The 19,758-nt window shown below is 47.4% G+C and overlaps 1 protein-coding gene across 2 annotated transcripts in view; it reads left to right on the top strand.

The window, feature by feature from the left end:
- The window catches only part of TBC1D9B (TBC1 domain family, member 9B (with GRAM domain)), a 40,442-nt gene extending 25,120 nt beyond the window's left edge, over window positions 1–15,322 (top strand). The window contains exons 10-21 of one of the 2 annotated variants that reach the window (XM_006898117.1): window positions 184–301; window positions 1,906–2,191; window positions 3,748–3,877; window positions 3,978–4,076; window positions 4,954–5,022; window positions 6,065–6,305; window positions 6,502–6,567; window positions 8,166–8,237; window positions 8,573–8,623; window positions 11,181–11,243; window positions 11,777–11,880; window positions 14,612–15,322. In XM_006898117.1, the coding sequence (XP_006898179.1) occupies window positions 184–301; window positions 1,906–2,191; window positions 3,748–3,877; window positions 3,978–4,076; window positions 4,954–5,022; window positions 6,065–6,305; window positions 6,502–6,567; window positions 8,166–8,237; window positions 8,573–8,623; window positions 11,181–11,243; window positions 11,777–11,880; window positions 14,612–15,322 (2,010 nt within the window). The remainder of the gene's footprint in view (window positions 1–183; window positions 302–1,905; window positions 2,192–3,747; window positions 3,878–3,977; window positions 4,077–4,953; window positions 5,023–6,064; window positions 6,306–6,501; window positions 6,568–8,165; window positions 8,238–8,572; window positions 8,624–11,180; window positions 11,244–11,776; window positions 11,881–14,611) is intronic. The other variant, XM_006898118.1, reaches the window with a different exon arrangement.
- The last annotated feature ends 4,436 nt before the right edge of the window (window positions 15,323–19,758 follow it).

Here is a 19,758-nt window from a genome sequence, read left to right as displayed (position 1 = left end):
CCTGTGTGCCCTCATTCACATAAAGAAAACCCCAAACAGTGTTTCATTCACATAAAGAAAACCCCCAACAGTGTTTCCAAACAGTGTTGTGTTTACAGGTACAGGGTTTGGGATTTCCATATATCCTTTGTGGAACACGGTACAGTTCCTAACACCCTCGTCTCCCTGTGTCTATGCCCACAGGCCATGAACATCGTGACATCAGTGCTCCTTCTCTATGGCAGTGAGGAGGAGGCTTTCTGGCTGCTGGTGGCCCTCTGTGAGCGGATGCTGCCTGACTACTACAACACCAGGGTGGTGGGTGAGTGTTCTGAGAGCCAACCAGGGGGACAATGGGATGTGCTGCCACACTGCACACTCCAGCCATGGGGTACAGGTTGCAGCTCCAGCTGCCCAGTGGCTTTCTGTGGGCTGGTGGCCTCCCCAGGCAAGGCCCCGTGTTGTGTGCATGAGCGCGCCAAAGCTCTCCTGCCATCCTGCAGGACAAGCACAGTCACAGTTCTCATCTACGGATCAGGAACTGAGACAGTCACATGCTGAAAGCAGAGGGCCAGAGATGTCCCCATTCGCCTGAGGCCACAGCCCAGACTTTGTGTGGATTCCTGCAAGTGAATGACAGTGATAGAAGACAGTGCATAGCTAATGTTTTTCAGATATGTTTTGGGCTTAAATTCCCATCTGCCTAACTTTTTTTAGAAGCTTGTTTGTGGTTTTGGTTTTGGTTTTTGTTAAGTGCCATCATAGGTGACTCAGAGCAACCCTATGAATGAAAGTCCTCAACACTTGCATGACTTTGATCCTCTCTCCAGGTCCATAGGGTTTCTGGAGGGAAGCTATTAGGGAAGTGGATGCCACTCCTGCTTCCAAGCTTGTTGTAACCAGGTAGCCCCACCAAACACTGTCCACCATACTTCATTATATAAAAGAAACATAATTATGTTGTATTTATATGTTTCTTTCTTTCTAAACATTAAGGAGCCTGGGAAAATGCTAAAAAGTTTAAACATATTCATATATAAATGTAATAAACCTCCTTGTATCTAGCTTCAGCCATTGAACTCATAGCCTGTGTTATCTGGGTTATAGAAGAGAAATTGGCTTGCATATTTACACAGTCATGTCTAGAATTATGTCTTTGTTGTTCCTTCCCTGCTGTCTTAGTGTCTTTTGGCTGCAATAATAAAATACTACAGAGTGAGTGGCTTTAAAGAAATGTATTGTCTCACAGCTCTGGAGGCTAGAATGCAGATGGCAGCAGGTTTAAACTCTGTCACTGTCAGCTTTAGAAGAACGTCTCTCTGTGTGTCTTTGGACTTCTGGTGGCCCTTCGCATTTCTTGGTGTCCTTACCTAGGAGTTGTTCCCCATGTGGTTGCCTTTCCCCCACATGACTCTGTTTCTTCTTCCCTTTTACAAAACACCACTCAGATGGCATTAGGACCCACCCTTCTTACTGCAGTATGACTTCATGTCAGCCTAACTTAGAACAAGGTCACATTCACTGGTACAGACGTTAGGATTTCAGCATACTTTTTAGGGGCACAATTAACCCTGCCTTTTTTTTTTCCTGGATTTTCTCATGGTCCTTTAGCATCTCATCTTATTTCATAAGAGTTAGGACAGGACAAACAAACCACTTAGGCCATTGTTTACTTCTAATTATTTAGGGGAAATCACCCCAAAACAAAAAATAAGTGTACTAGAAGTACTTCTTTGCACACAATGACGTGGAAGTTGTGGAAAGAATACTTAAAGGATTTATTTGTTTTCCCCTTCAGTCACTGACCATACAAGGAACAGGCCAGGGCAGGGACATTTGGTGTGCTGTCCCTCAAATGCTAGTGTTCCATGTGAGCCTGCCTGAGACCTGGAGAGTGGGAGCCCACTGACTTCTCCCTCTGTGCAGGTGCCCTGGTAGACCAAGGTATCTTCGAGGAGCTCACAAGAGACTTCCTGCCGCAGCTCTCGGAGAAGATGCAGGACCTGGGGGTGATCTCCAGCATCTCCCTCTCTTGGTTCCTGACCCTCTTTCTCAGCGTCATGCCCTTTGAGAGCGCCGTGGTCATTGTAGACTGCTTCTTCTACGAGGGCATCAAGGTGGTCCTGCAAGTGGCCTTGGCCATCCTGGATGCCAACATGGAACAGCTGCTGGACTGCAGTGATGAGGGCGAGGCCATGACAGTCCTGGGCAGGTGACCGCCACCCACTCCATTTCTCTCCAGCCAGGGAGCTTCTGCGTGTTGTCTTGTGGGTGGTCGAGGCCACTTCCTCACCATGGCTCTGTCCGTCATGTGCCAGGTCACTCCCAGGGAAGAAGGGAACTTCCACCCCAGACCCCCCAGACCAACTTTTAATGCTGGGGAACCACAGGGCAGTGTGCGGGAGCACAGCGTCATCTGTGACACATTCTGAGGGCATGGCTGGGAGCTAAGACCTAAACAAGGTCACTCCTGCAGGATCAGGAGATGTCTAAGACATCTGCTTGCAGCCAGAAGAGACAAGGAGCCCTTGTCCAGAGAATGCTGCTCTGGCTTGGCAGCGATGCCACCCCCACACAGGGAGGGAACAGCTCCGTCGGCTTCTACAGTGAGCATGCGGACACCGCCAGCCTCACTACAGATGAGATCTCAAGGCCTCCTCCTCCCTGAGTCCCACATCCCATAACTCACAGCTTCTCCTCACCCCCACTGTTCAGTGCAGGCTGCCACATCCTCACCTGGACCCTGTCCTCCTCCACTGGTTTCCCCTGCCAGCATCTCTCAGGTCCCTTTCTAACCCGATCTGACCTTGCCCTTCCCTTGCCTACACACTGCTGCTGCACCTATAAAAAGGAGCCGAGTTTCCACTCTGGCCTCCAAGTCTCGCTCATCCCCATGCTTTGTGACTGCATGGTCCCACCTGCCCTGTCCCTCTCTCTCTCCCACCACAGAACAGAGCTAGCTCAGGCATCTGCCAACGGGGACCTTGTGGTTCTGCAGGGATGCTGTCTCCCTGCCCTGGCCTCTGATCTTGCTGTATCCCTGCAGATTCCATAGCATATGACCAGTGACCAGAACCTGGCTGTAATAGACAGGTTAGGCCTTCCTCAGGGCTTAGGCAGCTGGGGATGAAGCTGGGCCTTTGGTGCAGTAACTGGTTACTGGAGGTTGTGACTCGCAGACAGTGCCCACAGCAAGGCCCTCCCCCACTGCCTCTGTTCCTGGGACTTACTCCTGTGGTCCCTGGTTCTCCCTGACTGTAGTAAACAGTGTCTCAGCAGGTCTGCTGTGGACCAGAAGGCATTTGTGACTTGCTTTGTTTCCTGCAGCAGCAGGCCTCTCAGCTCTGCCCAGGGCCCTGTGCCTGTAATCCTAGGTTTAGCCTCTGCCTGAGGATGAGAGCATGTCATCTCCTCTAAAAGGCACAAGGCTTTATCCTCTGTGGTAGGGTCTTAAATATTTTGTTGTGTTGTTGTTATGTGCCGTCGAGTCGCCTGTGACTCATAGCGACCCTATGGCTTTTAAATATTTCCTGCCAGAAGAGACCTTCAGGTTTGATGCTCATATCTTAGGATGGTGCATCTGTCCTGCTGAGTAGGAGATGGATCCTGCATGGTCAAAGCATACCTGTCCATCTCCCCTGTCCACTTTCTCCCACTCACCTCCATCCCCCAGTGGCCGATCATCAGTGGGAGTCTACATGCAGACAAGGCCCCTGTGCCTGTGGGTTATAGAGACTGATAACTGTCTTTTGTCCTTTAACACTGCAGATACCTGGATAATGTAGTCAATAAGCAGAGTGTTTCTCCCCCTATCCCACACCTCCATGCTCTGCTGACCAGTGGTGACGACCCCCCTGCCGAGGTGGACATCTTTGAGCTCCTGAAGGTGTCTTACGAGGTCAGCACTAAGGGGGCCAGTTGGCACTTGTTGGGATTACGAGAAAACAGGCACTGTGGCCATGCATGCATTGTCTCACTGAGTCCCCTCTGGCCACCAGAAATTCAGCAGCCTGCGAGCTGATGACCTTGAACAGATGCGATTTAAACAGAGGCTGAAAGTGATCCAGTCCTTGGAGGACACGGCCAAGCGGAGCGTGGTATGGACATAGTCCTGGGGTTGCAGGCGATTAGGGTAGTATTGACAAGGGAACTGCAGGCAGAGGTCGAGGTGGGCTGGCAGCCCCTGACAGAGGGCCATTCTGTGTCCCTAGACCTTCTGTGGGTAGAGTGGGCAGTAGAGCTCCATGTGGGATCTTGTCCTTGGTGTCCTGGGCCCACATTTGAGGATGTGCTGCTGCATGACTACATACCAGGGGTATCATGAATTTGGGGTAGTGGGTTATTTCTGCCCATAGGTTAGTCCATGGGAAAACCCCTCTGGTCCCTAGCCTGCCCTTTGTCCCTTCTTCTGAGGTCACCACCCTCTGCCTCTTGATATGCTTCCCTGCATCTCTGGAAGGGGTCAGGTTCTCTCTGGAGTTGTCCTCAGCCCACCACCTGCCAGCCTGTGCTGCTGTGACCTGTTCATGTGAAAACACTTTGGCCACAATCACAGGAAACTGACTAACTTAAGAGAAAAATATCTGGAGAGTTCTGGGTCATTTCCCTAGATCCTATACCAGGGTCTTTCTGGGCCGTACACACCAGGAGCCAAATGACATCTCATTTCATGTCCATTTGCTGGGTATCCAGGGTGGGAAAGGCTGACCAGCCACCTGTGTGCCTTAGGCCACACCAAGGCTCCCCTCTGTCCACCCCACTCGAGGAATGTGGCCTGACTGAATCAGTGACAGGGATATCCTTGGAGACCATACACTTGTTCCTGATTGTCCCTGGGCACTGGGTCATCCTTATTGAATGTTCATCTGACAGGATGTCACCCATAGGTTGTATGTCTTTAAAAAAAGTCTTGTTTGTTTAACATAACAGGAACTTAAGAATCCATCAGAACATCCTGTTTCTGCTTCCTTCTAGGTTCGAGCTATACCTGGAGACATTGGTTTCTCTCTTGAAGAGCTGGAGGACCTGTACGTGGTGTTTAAGGTGACAGCCAAGATTACGCCGCATCATCTCCCATCCCCTCCCGGGGCTCCCTGGCACTCATTGCCATCAAGTCAGAGCCACTCATAGCCAACCCACCATTGGGTTTCATATGGGAGGAGGTTGCCTGGCTTTCTCTCACAGAACCACCTCCATACCTCTCTTGTAGAGTAGCAAGAATTAATGCTTGGTCCTCTGAATGTGTCCTTGGCATAGCACAAGGAGAGTAGATTGAAAAGCACATTTGGGTGTAGTGACCATGAACCTCAAATTGGTGGGATTTAGTCATTCTTGAAAATTAGTCAGGATCCTATTTCAGGAAACAGAACATCAGATCAAATCAGCTTATGTGAAAGAGAAAATACCTAGGTTCATAGAACCAAAAGTCTGGGGTTGTACAGCGTTAGGCATGGCTGGGATTGGGTCCAGACACCCAGATGTTCTGTTAGTCATCCTACCTTGCGCCTTCCCTAGAACACTCTTCCTGCAGAGAGGCAGGATGTTGGCAGCAGCGCCTGGGTCATCCTGACCTTTCAATAAGCCCAGTGGAAAGAGCATTTTTCTTTCCAAATTACTTTTCTAAAAGTCTTTTCTTGGGCTGACTTGCATTAAATGCCCTGACTGACTGGCATATGTGCTGTCAGAGGATGTCATCTTCTGCTGGGTGACGCAGGTCACACGCCCACCCCACCCATCACTGACTGCGAGGCTAGTCAGTGCCTCCCTCTCCCCACAGTCTGAGGGTGTAGCAGGAGGGTTCCCCAAGGAAATTTGACGTGTTACTAACAGAAAAAGGGGAAAGGGTGCTGAAGAGAGGGAGAAACAACAAATACCACAATGCTTTTCTTGGACTTTTTGTTTCTCCAAGTCCCTCTAGTTTGGTCAGAAGAGTACATTTGCTTGCTGTAGACCACTGTGCTAGTAGTGACTGTGACCCTGGCCTACTGTGACCCGGCACAGGCTGTTGGATGGTCTCCCACTAGCCAATCCAGCCGTCCTAACAGCCTGACCAGGAGGTGTTCACTCACTGCTGTGTCCCCTGCAGGCCAAGCACCTGGCAAGTCAGTACTGGGGGGGCAGCCACACTGCTGCCATCCGTAGAGACCCAAGCCTGCCCTACCTTGAGCAGTACCGGATCGATGCCAGCCAGTTCCAGGAGCTCTTCGCCAGCCTCACTCCCTGGACCTGTGGCTCACACACTCCTGTGCTGGCAGGGCGCATGTTCAGGCTCCTGGATGAAAACAAGGACTCGCTCATCAACTTCAAGGAGTTTGTGACAGGCATGAGTGAGTGAGGGCACCATCCCTATGCTTTCTGGAAAGGTGGATGGGGAAGCAACAAACAGGATGCTAGTAGACCAGGATGTGAAGTAGCCATTAGAAGAGAGATGCAAAAAAAAGGAAGGGGGGAATGCCCCAAGGGTGGTCAGTGGCAGGACCTTGGAGCCCTCTCCAGTGGACCCCTCTCTGGCTTTCTCCACAGGTGGGATGTACCACGGGGACCTGACAGAGAAGCTCAAAGTGCTGTACAAACTGCACCTTCCCCCAGGTGAGCGCCTCCCCTCCCACTCCTCAGAACTAGGCTGCCAGAACAAAACACCACAAAGTGGAGGCTTTGAAAACCAGAACTTTGTTATTCCAGAGATCTGGAGGCTCAAAGTCTTGATTTTAAGGCTTTGACACACTGCTTTTCCTAACGCCTCTGGGGGAGGACCCTTCCTTGTCTCTTCCAGCTTCCGGCGCCCCTGGGTTTCTTGGAGTTCTTGGATTAGAGGTGTGTCTTCACATGATGTCTTCTCCACTGTGACTCTGTCTTTTCTCATTGTGTATATGTTGCTGTTTCTGGGTCCTGTCAAGTCAGCTCAACTGACAGTGACACTGCAGGGTGGCGTAGAACTCCTTCTAGAGTTTCCTAGGCTAAAACCTAGGGTTTCCTAGGCTAACCCTAGGGGGTTCCAGTTCACTGCACATTAGCAGCCAAGCGCTTAACCATTGTGCCACCAAAGCTCCTCTATATAAAACTGACCCAGTGCCATTGAGTTGATTTAAACTCATAGCAGCCCCATAGGAAAGAGAAGAACTGCTCAAACTGGATTTTCAGAGTGCTCGTCTGTACAGAAGTAGCTGCCTCACCTTTCTTCTGCAGAGTTTGAACCGCCAGCCTTTCATTTAGCGTCCAAGTATTTAACCATTGTGCCACAGGGCTCCCATGTCTTATATAAGGCCCAGCTATTTAAGATAACCCATGCTACTCCAGTGTGACCTGGTTAAGTTGGCTGTTATGATCTACAAAGGAAAACCACATTTGCCCAAACAAGGTCATACAGATAGAGGGGATAGGACGTCAGCATACCCCTTTACCATCTTGTTCTGAGGGGCAGAACCAGAGGCGCTGCTTTTGTGCCGTATTCTCACCTATAGCTGACCCCCCCCCCACCCTTTAATGACATCAGGAACAGTGAGTGGTCTCTGGTCCCTCCAGGAGAAAGTGAAAGATTTGTCCCCAGGACTTCTTGAATCTGACTCAGGGGAAGGAGGAGGCCAGGGTTAGACAGAACCCTTCTGGGCTAGATCTGCAGGTGAGGTTGCGTCAACCTCCCTGCACCCCCTGCCTGCCCTGGCCCTCCCTCCTGGGCTCACTTACGGTCTCACATGTGCAAGCACCCCTCAGGAGCCAGGCTAGACGAAACCTCCCAGTGCCCCTGGGACTCTGTTCATGGCTGCAGAACCCCCCACGCACACACACACATACATAGCGTCCAGGGCTGGCTGGTATGTACTGGAATGGAAGGGTTCCCAGGATATGACAGAAGAAAGCAGTGTGCACAGCTGAGGCCTTCTAGTGTCTGTAGGAACAGTCTGAGGATACGGAGCCAGCTTGCTGTTAGGTAGAGGAGAGCAATTTATCTGCCTGCCCTTTGCTCCAACTGTTTCAGACACTGTGTATAAGTGAAAAATACATACTGAAGGTCCGTCTTTGCTGTGAGCACACTGCCACGTGTTGTAAGTGGGTCCCAAGCTGTGGAACTGACCACGCCAAAGCCTTGACCCAGGACTCTCAAGGTGCTCTAGCTTTAGAGTATTAACTTGGTGTCAAGAATCCCTTTTCTGTCTACCCCACCCTTAATTTTCCTTCTCTGAGCACAGCTCTGAATCCTGAAGAGGCCGAGTCAGCCCTGGAGGCAGCCCACTATTTCACGGAGGACAGCTGTTCAGAAGGTGAGCCAACTCCCCTGTCCACACCATGAAGTGGCCAGTCTCCTCCTGACCCACAGAGGTGGACCCTGCCAGGAATGGCCTGCAGGCCTGGGCCCTGCCATGAGGGGATGGAAAAATGGCCTCTCTCCCCAAGTACCCCATTCTCTTTGAGGCTTATATCCCAGGGTACCCCACTCTCCCAGAGGTGACCTTTCCTGAGGGTGCTCTCCTCTTGAAGCCTTTCTCCCTAAGGTGCCAACCCCTCTGTGTTCTCACTCCTGTCTCTCTATGTCTCTGCTTCCCTGGACCTTGGCCTACCCTCCCTGTGCCCTCTTCTCCTCTCCTGTCCCCTCTAGCTTCTCCTCTGGCCTCAGATCTGGATCTTTTCCTGCCCTGGGAAGCACAAGGTCAGTTCTAGGGCCACCAAAGTTCCCCCTGGTGCTTAGCTTCCCCATAGCCTCTGGCTTAGCCTCATGCCATCTCCCCATCGTCTGCAAGCCCTCTGGGAATCCACTGTGGAAAAAGTCTAGGGACTGAGACCTTCGTTTATTGTGTCTGGTGGGGCCAGTTAGGAAACAATTACAGCACAATGGGATATAGCTCAAGTGCAAGGGGGATTAGCTTGCATCCATATGTCCAGTTTAGTTTGATATCATTTTCCTAGATTCATAATTCTAAATTCTGTGATTACACCAGTGTAGATGGAGCTGGGCATGTGGGTGCTTGAGGGGACTAGTTGGTAGATACTTGCTTTGAAAAGTTTTTTTAATGTCCCACATAATCTTTGTTAAGGACAAATGCATCTCTTGAATGCCTCTCAGGACAAAGCCCTGTGCTACACTTAAAAGCCACTCAGAAGCATCTGATCCAGGGAAATGCAGTGCTGTGGTCCCTGGCGTTTTAAGTATTGAATTTCTACTACCAGCTGAGAGATCATGGCAGTCCTGTGTCATAGGCTTACCTAAATATCAGGTTTTAACGTCTTGATTTCAAGTATACAAACCAAAAAAGCAAGCCAGGAATGCTTGAGGCGTGTTCCTTGCACTCCTGGGAGAGGCCAGGGATCGTGACACAGAACCCTGCCCTCAGAAACACCACATGGCCCCTAACAGCTGTGCCACTCACAGGTCAAATTTGTAATTAGGACTCTCAAGTTTTTCCTTTTTTAACCAAAACTACAGAAATCATTGGTTTGGGGACTTTTTGTCCACAATGTGCATCACCATTCATCCAAAATACAGTGTTAAGCATTTCAAATATCAGGAGGGTCACTGATGATAGAAGCGTTTCAGTGGAGCTTCCAGACTAAGACAAGACTGTGGTTGTGGTGCTGGTGGTGGTAGTGGTAGTAGTGGTGTACCATCGAGTCACAAGACTGAGGTGGTGGTGTGGTGGTGGGAGTGCTGGTGATGGTGGTTGTGGTGTGGTAATCGTGTACCATTGAGTCAGAACCAACCCATAGCAAACCCTCCAGCAGGTTTTCAGAAGCAGTTAATTTCCCAGGAGGAGATTGCTCATTCTTCCCCCTCAGAGCACCTGGTGGACTTGAACCTCCTGGCTTCAGGGATTGCACCATAGCTTCTTGCCATTAGGCCACCACCAAAGCATCTAGAAAGAAAAGGAAAAAATAGAAGTCTTTCTTTAAATGTAACAGCTTATTGAATGTAATCAGGTGACGACTAGACTACAGACTTTCTGGAGCCATTCAGATTTATTTAACCCCTAAAATTACTGCCCTAAGATAAGCTTCCTGGTTTTTTTTTCCCTTCTCTCTTTTTTTTCCTGAGATAAGCTTTAAATCTTAAACCAAAAAAATCCCTGCAGCTAGAGTGCTTCTTGGAGGCAAAGATAATGAAGCTTTGTCTCACATATTTTGGGCAGGTTGCTAGAAGAGTTTATTCCTTAGAGAATGGTCATTCGTGCTTGGAAAGGAGGAATATTGAAGGAGAGGAAGATCCTCAACCAGATAAATTAACACGGTGACGGCTGCTATGGGCTTCAGGGTGTCATAGATTGTGAGGATAGCACTGGATAGGACAGGGTTCAGATCTGTTGTTCATAGGGTTGCTGTGAGTCACACTCAACCTGATGGCACCTAACAACAACAACAAAGACATCTTACAGCTAAACAATAATGTAGCTTAGCTAGTGTAGGGAGCTCTGGCAGCTTTGTCTACAGGGAGTGATGCTGGTAACTCAAAGCCTTGCATCTCTGCCAGTTCAAATTCCCTGGCAGCTCCAAGGGAAGAAGATAGGCAGTCTCCTCCCATGTGATTTACAACCTTAAAAACCCACTGGAGGGTCAGCTATGGGTCAGTTACAGCTTGGCAGCAATGAGAGAGTAAAAAATGTTTGTGTAGCGTTAGGGAGCTCTTGTGACTTAGTCCGTTGAGAGTTGTACTGTTAACCTTTAAGTTAGCAGCACAGCTCTGCTCATTCAAATCCACCAGCAGCTCCACAGGAGAAAGATGAGCCACCTCTTCCCATGTGATTTACAGCTTTGGAAACCCAGAGAAGGCCAGCTCTGAGTTGGTTCCAACTTGATGGCAATGAGGGTTTTTGAGGCTTAGCATTGAGCTCTTTGAAGAACTCTCTAAGTCTATATGGAATCAAATTAACAACCGAAAAGTTTAGCTAGGAACCTTGTGGGGCAATGAATTTATGTTAACCCAGAAGAGCAACTCCGAAAAGGAGCGTGAGAATGGTTTCTTAAAGAATGTAATCAGTGTCACTGACTAGCACATGTGGAAACCATTGGGTTGATGCATGCTTTGCTGTATAGTCCCGGAATATTTTAAAAAAGAAAGGACCAGGCCGTTGCTGCTAATGCTGCTGAGGGCCGACTCCATGTAAGGAACAGCCCACCCCAGTCCTCTCTGAAGGAAAACCACAGACCAAGCCTCCCGAGAAGTCACAGCATAAGAAGAATCGCCTCCATTTCCTTTTCTTTTTCTCCTGGTCTAGAAACACTCCTGCAGGGAGAGCAAGAAGGAGCTGGCAACGAGGATGCCCGAGAAAAAAAAGGAGGTACAGGCAGCGCCCCAGCTGGTGCTATTAGGGACCCTCTCCCACCCTCTGCAAGAGCCCTCTTTGCCCAGGGGAGGTGGCACACTTGGCTGCCAGACCCAGGGCTGCGCCCCAGTGGAATGGGTCCACCGCTGGGCGTGACTACCCAGCTCGGTAGCTGCCCACACAAGCACAGCTGTCCAGCAACCCCAGACTGATACCCCACCATCACCTGTTTTCTGCCAAGACCCTCCAGCTTTGCACACATCCTCCCTTCCAGGCTGAGCCCCTATGAGCCTTCTGAGGGGTTCTCACCACTTTATGGAGGGTAGATATGGACTACCTTTATCAGATTAGATAGAATAGCCTCAGTGAAAGAGCCCCTTGGGTGTTCACAGTCACCATTTCCATAAGGAGAGAGGCATTTCATAATAGGGCCTGAATCGTTCCATTCCTGACAATAGCCAAGCCCACTTCCTGCTACCACCTCCCAGTTCTCATTTTTTTCCTGTATGGATGGAGATTAATCTCTTTTTTCCCCCCTCACCTCAAAGAGAAGGGGACCAGCCCTCAAGACTGTCGCCACTACCTTCGAATGTGGGCCAAGGAGAAGGAGGTTCAGAAGGAGACCATCAAGGATCTTCCCAAGATGAATCAGGTAGACCCGAGAGTACTAACCAAAACTGGGGTCAGACAGCTGTCACACATACACACACACACCCACCTCTCCCAGCACTCTTAGCACGCTGCTACACACTCACTCTCTTTTCTCCCTGCCCCCCACTCCCCAGCGCTCTTAGCATGCTGCTTCTGTTGGGCGAGACCCTCTTCCTCTTCCCAGAACCTAGAACCCTCAATCTAGATCGGCAGTCAGCAGTGATTTGAGAAAGATAATGACTAAGAATTCAAAGCATGATGTGGGTGTTGTTTCCATTATTATGATGTACCCGTATTTCATACACATTTGTTAATTAGAGATGTATGGGGAAAGGTTATTTGCAAGGCTTCCCAAGTCCCAGCTCAGGGTTCAGCACAAAAGAGCAACTCCCTTCTCCCCTCCACTGCCTCCCCTCCCACTACCCCATCGCCCCACCCCCTCCTCCTCACCCCACCCCCGCCCACACAGCTGAAGGGGCAGGGGTGCTGCTGCCCATTTTGTTGATCCCATGTGTCTAAGTATAGCCCTGGGCCAGGCTCTGTGTCTCACCTCCACTGGCAGGCCTGGAGAACAGGAACAGAGGAAGTGTCAGGTTGAAGGGCTGACCCAGACTCTTTTCTCATGGACCCAGTTTGTGCTTATGGCCACCTCGAGAGCCTTCTTGGAAGATAAGAGCTGACATTGCTTCTAATAAAAAATTATCAAAAGCCTGAGATGATTGTGACACACAATGAAGGCCTCATGGTAGTTTGGTTTGGAACATCACAATTAAAATAGATCTTTCTCTGCTAACTGAATGAGTGTGGATAGAGGGCAAAACCCCAAATCAGCCACATCAGAGAGAGAGAGAGAGAGAGAGAGAGAGTGTGTGTGTGTGTGTGTGTGTGTGTGTGTGTGTGTGTGTGTAGACAGAGCTGGAAAACAAAGTCCTTTATTTTTGTTTTTGTTGTGGTAAGATAGATAGAACAAAATATTTGCCTCCACAGTCATTAACACATGTACAATTCAATGAAATTAACTAATGTGCACCATCTTGTACATCCATCATCATTATCTCCTTCTAAATATTTTCATCTTCCTTAGTAGAAGCTCTGCGTCTTCTTCATTAACTCTTCATTTCCCCTCCCATCTGGCCTGGAAACTGCTAATAATTTTTTTTCCCTCTGTACACTTGCCTGTTCTTGCTGTAGTTTGTGTGCCACTGAGTTGGATTTGACCCATAGCTAACTCTCCAGCAGCTTCTCAGAGGCAGTAAATTACACAAGAGGAAGATGGCCCATCCTTCTCCCTCTGAGCAGCTGGTGGATTCGAACTACGTGCCTTTAGAATTGCAGTGCTGCTTCTTACCACTAGGCCACTAGAGCTCCTCATACGTCATATGTATGAAATCATCCCATATTTGGCCTTTTGAATCTTATTTTTTACACTCAGCATAATATTTTAAGGCTCATCCATTCCATGTATCCGAACTTCATCTATTTTTATAACTGAATAATCTTTCATTGTTTGCATATACCAGCCTTTGTCTATAGGTAGACACTTGGGTTATTTCTACCTTCTTGTCTGATCTGATTAATGCTTCATTGAAGACTGGTGTGCAAGTATCCTGCTCTCAGTTATTTTGAATGTATACCTGTTGCTGTTATGTGACATCGAGTTGTTTGCCACTCATAGCGACCCTATGTACAAGAGCCCTAAACGCCGTTCTATCCTGTGCCAACCTCGCTGTCTCAAACACATTTATTCCTACCACTCCACTCACAGAATCAATCCATCTCATCGAGGGTCTTCCTCTCCCTCCACTCTCCCAAACATGATGTCCCTCTCCAATGACCAGTCCCTCCTTGTGACATGCCCAAAGTATGTCAGGTGAAGCTTCAGAATCCTTGACTCCAGGGAACATTCTGGCTTCACCTCTCCAGGACAAACCTGTTTGTTCTCCTAGCAGTCCATGGTATATTCAACACTCTTCTCCAACACCACAACTCAAATGCATCAATTCTCTATCATCCCTATTCACTTGTCCAACTCTCTGATGCATAGCACGTAATTGCAAAGACTATAGCCTGGATCAGCAGGCTGTAGCACCTTAGTCTCCAGCCTGATGTCGTTGCACTTCAGTACTTTTGAGAGGTCCCTCACAGCTGCCTTTCCCAATGCAATTCGTCAGTGTATACCTAGGAGTAGAATCGCTAGATCCTAAGATAAATTAGGGAACTCTGATAGTCTAGTGGTAAGAAGCTGTGCTGCAATCCCAAAGACACACAGTTCTAATCCATCAACAGCTACACAGGAAAAGAATGAGCAGTCTCCTCCCGTTTTATTAACTGCCTCTGAAAACCTGCTGGAGGGTCAGCTATGGGTAGCTTCTGACTCGATTGTACATAACAACTACAAGATAAATTCTGTAACTTTTTAAGGAACTGCCATAAAGCAGCCATTTTATAGCACCATCAACAATGAATGGAAGTTTAAATATTTTCACATCCTCACCAAAACTTGTTTTCCATTCTGAGACAGTCCTTTTAAGGGCTCTGTAACATCGGTAAACTTCCTTTCCTACTTGGTCTCCTAACCTGTGAAATAGGGATGATACATGCACAGGTTTGTGGCGGTGAGTGACAAGATAGTACTGGTTAGAATGACAGCATCATCAGTCTGACTGAGAAGGGTGTACTCTGCCCCACAATTCACTATTTCCCTCTTCTCTTTGTGTTTTTCTCCTAAAAAGGAGCAATTTATTGAGTTATGCAAGACACTTTACAACATGTTTAGTGAAGACTCCATGGAACAGGACTTGTACCATGCCATCGCCACTGTGGCCAGCCTCCTGTTACGCATTGGTGAGGTGGGTAAGAAGTTTTCAGTCCGGATGGGCAAGAAGCCCAAGGACAGTGCCTGTGGTGGGGACCACAACGAAGATGCTGTACAGGAGGACTCCTCAGAGCCTGAGCCCCATCAGGACCCAGCTCAAGAGCCTCAGCCACCAGCTGCAGGGGACCCCCAGGCCAAAGCTGGTGGAGACACCCATCTTGGGAAGACGCCACAAGAGAACCAGGTGGTGGGCGAAGGGGGCAGCGGTGAAGGACAGGGTTCGCCCTCCCAGTTTCTGTCTGATGATGAAACCAAAGACGACATGTCCATGTCTTCCTACTCCGTGGTCAGCACAGGCTCGCTGCAATGTGAAGACTTCCTGGACGACACAGTGTTGGTGGGCGGAGAGGTCAGCAACCACATGGCCACTGCTCGCTGCGAAGGCACCGTTGACGCCGACTGGTGCATCTCCTTTGAGCAGATCCTGGCCTCCATCCTGACAGAGTCTGTGCTGGTGAACTTCTTTGAGAAAAGCATAGACATTGGGCTCAAAATCAAGGACCAAAAGAAAGTGGAGCGGCAGTTCAGCACGTCCAGTGACCACGAGCAGTCTGGGGTTTCTGGCTGATCCCTGTCCCAAGTGGCTCAGATCAGGCTGCAGAAGTGGGGCTGGCCTCTAGTTTTCTGCTTCCCTCCCTCTGCTTCCCATTTCTCTTTTCTTTCCTTAGAGATCACCCCTCAGGTTTCCCCAGAAGCAGCAAGATTTGTAAGTGGAAAGAAGGCTGATGCAGACCCAGTTGCCTTAGATGGATTCCCCAGGCCTACGGTGGTCCTCGCTGCTCCAGCTTCCTCTCTGCGTGGCAGGAACCCACCTGAGCCTGGGCTGCCCGCTGCATAGTCTCAGAGGTTCTCAGATCTGCCTCTGCTTGCCTGACGCCCTCTGCACCTGTGCTTTCTGCAGTTGTGTGCGGAAATGGTGTGACAGACCACACTGTTCTCTGTTCTTGGGACACTCTACTGTGCTGTGCGATCCAGGGCCCTTTTCTGCCATTTATCACCAGGTAGGGAGTCATGTACTTGGTGGACACCAACCAAAGTGAAACTTTCAAAAGGGCTGTCCAGCAGCCCCTGAGCATGATCCCCTACCAGAGGCTGAGAGAAGACTGAGGAACATGAGGCAAAAAACAGGAGAATGTCGGTGAGAGATGTGGTGTTACTTTAAATGCTCTTTCTGTCCATCGTACTCATCATTAACTTCAGAAGCACATCTCTCAGGTCCAGATATATTTCCTTGTATTCATTTCACTTGCCTCAAAAATCACACTGTGCTCAATGCCTTAATAAATCCCCGAAAGAAATAGAAGCCACACTGTGTACAGTGCCTAAAGGAGTCCCCTCTGCACTGCGTAGCCCTGCTGGCCTCCCTGGCAGTTAACTACCAGACCCCAGAATATGGGACACAAAAAAGGGCAGATTGAGACTGGGAAGGGCCTGTGTTCACCTGTAGCAGAAGAGGTGGTCTAAGTGTAGGGGAGGATACTGCACCTGAGCTGCAGAAGCTGAGGTGAGAGCCCTTGCCTGCAGCAGGATATGGGACCACTCTTGTCTCTGTTAATAAAGAGGTGTCTCTCTGGCCATGTTTTTAATGGGTCATTTCTACTGAAATATAATTTATAGGCCACTGAATTAACTTGGTTTTCATTTACAATTCAGTGATTTTTGCTAAGTTTACAGAGTCCTACAATCTGCTTTTAGAATGTTTATATCAATCCAAGCACCTCTGGTGGCAAAGTAGCAAAGAGCTGAGCTGCTAGTGGAAAAGTCAGCGATTCCTTTCACTAACTGCTCCTCAGAAGGAAGATGTGGCATTCTGCTTTTGTGAAGATTTGCAGACTTAGAAATCCTGTGGGCAGCTCCACTCTGTCCAGTGGGGTCCCTGGGAGTTGGTGTCGGCTCAGTAACAATGGGTTTGGTTTTGTGATTTTTCTGTCCAAGGACAATGACTCCTGCCCATTTGTAACCATTCCCTGTCACCACCCCTTGGCCCAGACAGCCTCTAATCTTTCTGATTCTCTAGTCTTTAAGACTGCTTTAAAGTAGCAGAAGCTGGCAGATACTGTACATGATTTTACTTTGTTCACAATTGTTATGTCGCATCCTCAATAAATGCAGTAAAGAACATCATGGAAACAACCAACAACTGTTTTCATTTTAAAAATAATAAATTAGACAATATTTCCTTTTGCTGTGTATATACTGACTGAACACGTGTTACCATATGATATTTTTGGTACACTTCAAAGGACTTAGCCCAAAATGGCTATATCTTTAGGTGTAATGCAATTAAGATACACTTAAGAAACCTGCACATACAGCAGTTTAAAAACCTTAAAATTATTATAATCAGTTAAAAATATTTGAAATTATTTGGAGTTAGTGAAAAACTTTAGATACCATACTTTAGATATAAACTTGTGAATACTGGAAACAAAAAAAAAAAATGTTTACAGAGCAAATTGTAAACCATTAAACCACATACATTTGACTTTGTAATATTAATAACAATACCCACAATGTGACCTGCATACTTCCTACTTCCTCCCTTGATTCCCATCTCCATGAATTATTTTATCCTTTCTTGCCTTCTGAACTCTGTCCCTACATAAATGCTACTTTTTTGACCTTATGTGGTTGATTATTCTAAGAAGGGAACATCTTCCTGGCCTTCTAGGCCTGTGTATTTTTTTGTTGAAAAAATGAGGGGGGGGAGGGCTGGGCAGGGAGAGAAGTGCAGCAATGAATGAATGGAAATCCAAAATCTCTGTAAATGCTCATTAAAATTATTTTAAAAAAATGAGCTAGGAAAGTATTTAGTTTCAGGTTTGAAGGATGACTAAAGTCTCAGTAAGATGATCTTTTTTTATGGTTTTGGTTTTGATTCCATAAAAATGTACAGTGCTCATTTCACCTTTTAATCTTAATTTGGGATGACATTAAAAACACTGATATTAAATTACATACTAGAACAGTACTTGACAGCACTTAACAACAACAAAGAGAGAGGTCAGTTGGCCTAGTAGACAAGAAAGTGATGCTACCAAGTCAAAGGTGGGTGATTTTAATCTGTGGCCCTCAGGCCAGTTTTAATTGTTTTTGGTCAAACATTCTTCTAAGTGGCATAGCCCTGGTCTGTCCCATTTACCGTACAGAGGTAACTTGTGGTTGCTGTGATGTGTGTGTGACACTGATGTGTCACATGCATTAATGGTCACCCATGGTGGACAGTGGTGGAGCTCCCTGATTAAAACAAGCTTGGAAACAGGAGTGGCATCCACTTCCAAAATAGTTTGCCTCCAGAAACCCTGTGGACTTGGAGAAACAATTAAAGTTATACAAGTGTCCAGATCTTTCGCTCATAGGGTCACAATGAGTTGCCTATGACTCGACGGCATTTAACAGCAGAACAGTACATCAGCAGAGAACTGCCAGAGGTTTAAGCTAGATTTAGAAAAGGCCATGGCACCAGAGATATATCATTGCTGATGTCAGATGAATGCTGTTACCATGAGTATTGATTGTGGATCCAAGTAAAATGAAATTCTTGACAACTTGCCTTTTCTCCATCTATTACAGTGTTGCCTAGTGGTTCACTGGTGAAGATTTTTTATTCATTTATTTCCTCTTAAGAGTCTGAAGATTCTCCTCCCTTTCAGCGAGCAAGATTATGTTATCTGCGTAATGCAGACTGTTAATGAATCTTCCTCCAGTCCTGATGCCATATTCTTCATAGAGTACAGCTTCTTGAAGGGTATGGCTGTTGAGAGAGAAAACAACAAAATTGGGTTTTGCACTGAATTATGTTGTTACATTATTAGTAACGAGGAGAAAACCTTTTTCTTTTCCTTTACTATGGTCTCAAAAAAGGTATTGATGTAGTTCACACATACTAGTTACTACAGTATTACAGCTAAAACATAAAATTTATAAAATCAATGATTGATTTTGAGAACACTGACAGCAGTGAAAATAATAGGGTGTGTTTGTAGAGGGGCAGACGAAACTAGAAGCACCACGCGGGGAGGACTCTTTTCCAGCAGCACCACAATGCAGAAGTCAATTCTTTTGTAGTCTTCATTGACTTCCCAGCTCTGAATGCTTGGTTGTTATCATCAAGTTGGAACCAAGTCTTAGATGACCCACCGGCAGGTTTTCAGGGGTAGTAAATTGCACATGACAGAGAGCTCTGATGGCAAGCAAGAAGCTGCGCTGCAATCCCGAAAGCATGTGGTTCGAGGTCACCAGCTGCTCTGTGGGAGAAAGATGGATACTCATAAAATTAACTGCCTCTGAAAACCTACCAGAGGGTTAGCTCTGTGTCTGTTCCGACTCTATGGTGCACAAGAAGTTGCTCATGAGGAGACTGCCCATCTTTCTTCTGCAGAGCAGCTGGTGGATTTGAACCACAGGCTTTGAGATCGCAACACAGCATAGGAAATAATTGAAAAGGCTATGACTTGAATAGTCATCTTAATCTTGAAACTGACATCATTGCTTTTTGGCATTTTGGAAAGCTGGTCAACTTTCCCAGTGCAACACATCTTTTGATTTCCAGATCAAGTTTGTTGATTGTGGTTCCAAGTAAGATGAAATCATTGACAATATATCCTCTGAGCGTCTTCTACTGTGGTTGGTACAGGAGACTAATTATTCAGAATGTCTTTCCTAATAATTGGTTTTGACTTTGAATGTAAAAGTTGGGAACAGAGAAGAAGATTCAGTAGTTGGAAAACATGAACTTGGTGACAGAAATGGAGCTGGAGAGAGAATGATTGAATTTTGCACAATCAATAACTTATTTGTTGCAAATACATTTTTTTTGGCATTTTTAATTTAGGTTTGTTTTATTTAAGTTTAATGTTAATTCCATGCTGTGTTTCAGTAAGAACAATACAGATTCTGTATCTGTGGCTCCAGTCAGATATCCAGTAGTACAAATTAGCTTCAAGTTACACATACTGAAAGAAAGAGGTTGAGCGAGCGAAGAAGGGAAGGAGTAGGGTGGGG

This window comes from Elephantulus edwardii, unplaced genomic scaffold (genome assembly GCF_000299155.1).
Source record: "Elephantulus edwardii isolate Elephantulus edwardi_28Jun2011 unplaced genomic scaffold, EleEdw1.0 scaffold00221, whole genome shotgun sequence".
Taxonomy (NCBI): domain Eukaryota; kingdom Metazoa; phylum Chordata; class Mammalia; order Macroscelidea; family Macroscelididae; genus Elephantulus; species Elephantulus edwardii.
Note: the sequence above shows the minus strand (reverse complement) of the source record. Positions and strands in the feature narration are given on the sequence as shown.